Source organism: Bactrocera latifrons, unplaced genomic scaffold (assembly GCF_001853355.1).
Source record: "Bactrocera latifrons isolate USDA-ARS-PBARC rearing strain unplaced genomic scaffold, ASM185335v1 scaffold_328, whole genome shotgun sequence".
NCBI lineage: Eukaryota > Metazoa > Arthropoda > Insecta > Diptera > Tephritidae > Bactrocera > Bactrocera latifrons.
In genome coordinates, this window is record NW_017536941.1 from 24,374 (window position 1) to 30,685 (window position 6,312).

The 6,312-nt window shown below is 31.1% G+C and overlaps 2 protein-coding genes across 3 annotated transcripts in view; both read right to left on the reverse strand.

Moving 5' to 3' along the window:
• LOC108971152 (cathepsin L-like) overlaps nt 1-2,136 on the reverse strand; it is a 15,758-nt gene extending 13,622 nt beyond the window's left edge. For both annotated transcript variants that reach the window (XM_018937022.1, XM_018937021.1), the window contains exon 1: nt 1,787-2,136. The gene's annotated coding sequence lies outside the window, so the exon portion shown is untranslated. The remainder of the gene's footprint in view (nt 1-1,786) is intronic.
• A 2,618-nt stretch (nt 2,137-4,754) lies between these two features.
• Nucleotides 4,755-6,312, reverse strand: part of LOC108971142 (cathepsin L-like) — a 3,668-nt gene continuing 2,110 nt past the window's right edge. Inside the window, 3 exon segments of the mRNA XM_018937007.1 lie at nt 4,755-4,765; nt 4,848-5,348; nt 5,351-5,443. Of these exon segments, the coding sequence (XP_018792552.1) occupies nt 4,755-4,765; nt 4,848-5,348; nt 5,351-5,443 (605 nt within the window).

A 6,312-nucleotide genomic window follows, 5' to 3' on the forward strand; every position in this document is an offset into this window, starting at 1 on the left:
CGTTTCCGTCTGGGTGTTACTAACTTCATGGGCAGGGTATGAGCCCAGCAATTTTATATTGCTGAAATATTATTTACCCTTTTTTCTATAATATACAATAAATTTATCTATCGATCACACTTAACAACATGCAACGGACATACCAATATGTACATATAGTATACATTTTAATTATGACTTCTCTCATTCTGGGAATAACATTTTCTTTGTACAAATGTGTGTAATTAGTAGCAACACAAACTTATATGAATACATTTTAATGTAATTACTATCAGAATGAAATATTACTAAGAAAAAAATGGGTTTGAATCATATTTTTGCAACAAACATTAAACAACAAACTCTTTACAACATTAAACGTTTCAAAAACTTCTTGGAATATATTAATATGTAATGTAATAGAAAACAGACACTAAACAACATGAATACCTAAATTTGCTTATTTATTGTTACAATTTTAATTAAACAACCGGTATTTAGAAGAGAAAACTATAGCAGAATTTAGCAAAGTCAAAGTCACTGAATAAATTAATATGTGTATTTGTATTCCTCGTACATCTTTTGAAGTGTAAAAAGATATTTTTTGTGTACCACAACAGCTGATTAGCAGATAGTCTTGTCACGTCAATGGCACAAGTACAATAAGAAGAGGTGGAAAAGAACAAATATTGAAATGAGAGAAGAGCAGTTACCTTTATTAACATACATATATGTACATACTTATATATATATATTTTAAAGTGTCAAATAATAAAAAAAAAATGCTTTTTAGTTGCATTTAACAACAATAATCAATAATCTTTACGCCGTTGCATATAAAGAAAATCAATAAGAAGTACTATTTATGTTTATACATAAAGCCATTAGTCATTAAATATGGAATCACTCTGTTATTTATTTATTTTGCTCTTATCTATTCTCCATTTTTCTTTATTTATTAAAGCACAACAGTACCTACGTTTATACATAGACTTGTGGGTTAAATTTCATATAAACTTATGCCTCACCAGGGCAAAAGATTCGATTTCTAGGCGATCTAAAAAATAAACTTTCAGATAAGGAAAGAGAATTTGAAACGTAGACATTATCAAGGCAGAGATCATAACAAATAATRCGCGGTTATTTGACCTTATTTTGGCACGATTTTATTAGACTACTTTATGTATGTACATAGTATATATGCTTATTTGTTAATATATTTTTTTAGAAAATCGGCATATCGAATTTTGTTGTGAAATTCAAATAAAAGTTTATATTTTGTTTATAAACAGTGTTGACACAATAAAAATGAGTATAGCAATATTCTTTCGGTCGTGTTTCGCGGCGATTTCATAGTTCCATAATTCGCTTGTGACAATAAGATTGAATTCCGTTATTTGTTTACAATTGTCAGTTATTTATTTCTTTGGTTTTCTCTRCATTGAATTTCTATAGAAATATTTATCTAAAACCAGTATGATCCGATATTTTATTCGCTGCTCAAAACGCACAATAACCAAGGGGCTTTGTTAAAATCAGAGATAAAACGATGCGCAACTCTCCTGTCACTAGGTTAAACTTATATGACAAAATATCACTACAACTCGACGAACCAAGATCTGATGCATTCAGCGTATATTAGCATAGGCAATATTGATAGATTGAAATACTGTACTATTCGTCACATGACGCAATCTTAACTAATATCAACTAATAGCTTCACTTTACCTGAGACATATTTGCAAAAATAACTATATATTCATATGTACTTACATACAGCGAAAAACATATATATTTGAATAATTACCTCTTTTCGTTTGTTATTTCTCTTTTCCCAATCGGCCAATTTTTGTGAGCACAGTATTACTGCTATTTATGGCAATTGTCTTCGGCCTGTTGCTCGCCGTGCACGCAACTTTGTAGTTTAAAAATATTTACTTTAATCAATTCTTCTCACTWACATTAATTACTTTCCTTCAAATACATAAAGGTTTAACAATTTAAATACTTTACAAAACTCAACTAGTCTGTATGGCTTGCGAATGGCTAATAATTTTCTCGGTTCCGCTTGCAGCTGAATTTATTCGTCCACAGTTCGTTTTTCTGTTTTCTGCATCCATTTTGTTTACAGTTTCGTTGATTTGTTGTTGCGCTACGCTAAGTGATTTTTTTTGCAGTTCATTCTTTGTTTTGTTGTTTGTCGAGTCATCTGTTGTTGCACAAGCACAGAGGTGTTAGCGCTTGACAGTGTTCAAACTTTTAATTCACCACGCTTTCATGTTGAATTTGACATGCATGTGATAGAAAACATGTACAGTTKACATCTGTAAAGTGAAATTTGTTACAACTCAGCACAAATCACTTGATACTCTACTGATCTATACAGTAAACATAGTGATATCATTCGAAACTATCACCAATAGTACGAAATAAAAAAAGAAAATCGGTTGTATTTTTCGTATTTCATAGTCCATACTCTTAAATATAACGAACAAAAATTTTGAGTGAATATTTTAAATATTTTTGGAGTTACAGCATTTTAAATTACAATTTAGATTTTAATGCAGTTTTCTTTAAACAGCCGTTTTCGATTTTGCTGCATTTATTGCTCGCAAGCAATTGATGCGATCAATAGCAAATTTGCATGCTCTTTTAATAGATCTTTTTGTAATGCCCTACCAGTTTTTTGTTCGGATGCAATTCTTTTTCGACCGTTGGTCCTTATACAAACAATATATTTTAGATTAAAGAGTAGTTGTGTACGTTTCATTCACGGTGAAGGYCGGAAGCAGTGAAGGGAAGGAGGACCATTTTTTACGTTATCTCGAAAAATGTTTGAATATTTTCTTAAACTTTTTTTTGCGATCATTACCGGAATTCATCTAACATATTTTGTTATTTTTTCTTATTTTTCTTTGCGCCAAACACCTTTTTTCGTTTTTTCCGGAATTTWTTAAAGAATAATGACTGCTTTACGCCTATTCTGTGACAAGTGCAATCAAATTCCCCAGCAAAAATTTTTTCAACTTTCTTTAAGTAACATAAAAATCTTTGAGGTAGYTTAATTWAATTGCACCTGTCAATATGCCTTTCCTGGGTAAAGAAGTATTCAACGAAAATCTTATCTCCTAAGGAGATTAAGGATGAGAGCAAGTGTGTATCCTAAATATTTTTAAATATAAATAGCTAATAAAATATGCAAATACATTATCTTTAAAAACATCTACGTCAACATCATCTACCTCGAAGTTGCTGTCTAATCCTAAGCTATTGAACGAATTTTCAGGTCGTGRAAGTCCTTGGAACTCTTGCCACGATAAGTTCTGCATTATTTTTTAAATAAATTGCAGAACATGTAAAGTGTATCCTTACACATCTACCACCGTCTATTCTTATTTGTTCAAAATAATTTTCAAGATTGTCCTGACATAACCGTCTCGTCTGTACATGTTGAAAACCTGAGCGTGGTAAGAATAGCCACAATCGGTTTAAACTACAAGTATTTATATTAARGATCCAACCCSTAAGGTAGTTGAAAGGTGACGTYATGTCAGCCCCGGTGTCATCGTTAACCCTAATCGTCTTTAAAAGTTTAAGAGCTTCGTCTAAAAATTGCAATTGTTCGGGTGTTGCCGAAAAAACTTTTTTGTTAGGCAAAATAGCTTCAAAATGACTAATATTAAATATGTCAAGTAATTTGTAAATAAATAAAATATAATCCACCGTATTATAAAAAGTATTCGTAGGACAAGTCAAATGACCGGAMCTATAAATGGATAACRTTCCGGAAGMGACTGTGTCACTGAACACYTGACTAGCAAGTTTGTCACTAGTTTTTTGAAAATTATTTGGCGCAACATGAGCAACTGCAAGTTTCGGTGCACAGTGAATGTGATTTTGGTTTGGTTTTGTTACAGAAGTGCACGATATCGGACCAACTTATCGGACGGAATTTAAAACTTACTTTATTTTTACAATTTTCGAGACAATTTGTAGTATTTTTTAAAAGTTGGGAACAATCGTTAAAAACGTATACCTCTTYGCCATTTACKTTAAAGTATGTGCGCAAAAATTAATTTTGTTTTAAATCGAAAACAAAAAGTGTCGAGCCAACATCGGAATKAAGAATTATAAATTGAGTACTTAGGGATATTTGGGATTAAAAATTTAATGAAATTTAATTTTTTTTAATTCAATAGTAAAATTTAAACATTTTTTTTAATTCTAAAATCAAAATTATAAATTAATTATAATTCGTTTAAATGTGTAAGTTTGCAGACTAATTCTTTAGAGTATTGAAACTGGTGCCTCTGTGCGCGCTCTAGTTCAAAATGGAGAGTCATAAAGTACTCAAGCGAGAAAAAATGTTCCGAAACAAATTCTTTTTTAATTCTTAACAATAAAAATAAAAACGTTCTCTGCATTCAGCTGCTTTTTGTTTCTTTAATTGTATATATAATACCTCCACTCTTTTTTTACAAATAAACAGATTTGTTTTATATTTTAAGAATTTGTATTTATTTATATACCTAATATTTTTACACATTTCGTATGCTAATTATGCATTAATATAGTGATGGCATTAAGAAGTTGGTATTAGGTTTTATTACATAAAAGTTACATATTAATGTAATCTTTGGTATTTTTCTTTGCAAATGTTTTTAAATTCACGCATCGACGAAAATAAACGAAAAAAAAAAAACAAAATAAACAATACTACAACTTATAATGTACAAATAAAACAAACAAAAAATCATATACGCTTCATATGAAAGTTAAAAATTCACTGTAGTTTATAAAAATTATTAATTCGCATATTTTGATTCTTATGTATTTCCAATATTTTTTTGTGATGTTTAAAAATTTACAACTTAAACAAGTGGAGGAGGCCGAAGCAATACCACATTGATTTTCCTTGTTGCGCGCCATCTTAATATAACCTTTGTCACCCCAGGTGGTGCCCCAAGAGYTCTTTACCAACCAATAGTCTTGTCCACTGGGATCAGTGCCATAGCCCACCACCAACACACCATGATCTAATTGCTCCGCATCACAAGCAGGCTCATTATAAACACCTTCAGAGTAAAATTGGAATGATTCATGCGARGCATCGATAGCAAYGGAAACTGGACCAATRGTGGCAACAGCTTGCTTCATTTTCTCTTCATCGCCGGCTGGAATGTCAACAAATCCACGATCGGTGGCACCAATACTGRATGGATTATAGTGACAGGAATCATCAATACCCTCATATGGGTAGGATTTCTCCGTATCTATGCCACCATTATCCTTAATATAACGGAAAGCGTTATCCATTAGACCACCATTACAACCATTGTTGCCATATTTGCCAGAGCAATCGAGCAGTTCTGTTCGGACAGCGAAACTAGTTTATTTGTTTTGCGGAAATGTTGACCCTCAAGTGCGCCAGTTGTGGAGAAAGCCCAGCAAGAGGCACAGTGACCTAATGATAACGTAGGAAAATAATTATTTAAAAGTTGCAAAATCAAAAAAAAAAAAAAAAAAAAAAAAAAAAAAAAAAAAAAAAAAAAAAAAAAAAAAAAAACTTGCTTATCTCGAACTCGGCCAGTACGGAATACTATGTTCCCATCAAAAATTAGATTACATTTAATCACTTCATAATCAAGCCCGTTCTCACTGCCTTTGGACAGATGATGAATCAGTTGTTTTTGCCATTCAAGAATTCACATCACTTAATATTTATCAGAAGAAAAAATTGTCATATAGTATTTTGAAATAAAATACGTCTTCTAATTTTAATTAAATATTTTCCATATATTCGAAACATTGGATGCATTTTTTTTATTTGGGAAGTCGATTTTAAGTGAATTGAGATTCATTGCGTTTAATTTAGTTGATTGTTTATATTTTTTTCTTCTTGTGGTATCCGTACAGACACCACTTATCCCGAAATTGTTTTTTTTTTGTTTTTTTTTTTTTTACCCGACCGCCAAAGATTTCCTGCCCATATATTTAAATAGTTACCCTTTTTCCTTCGTTATTTCCATCTTCCTAATTCGCCAATTGGTGAGAGCATAGTAGGCTTACGAATCGCTAATAATTTCCCGGTCCCGCTTGTAGCTGATACCGCCAATATTTTCGGAGATATGAGCATATTTATAAGAATTTTTTAACTTACTGTATATGGTTCTCAAAACTTAAACCTGACTTTTTCAAATATTGTTTGCTGTGTCGGAGAGTTAAATTTTTGCGAATTGTTTAGACTTTTTGACTTATAATTTTTGCACGATCTTCTTATGTATACTATTTGACATATAATTATGGAAGACATACGATTTTGATAATGATTTC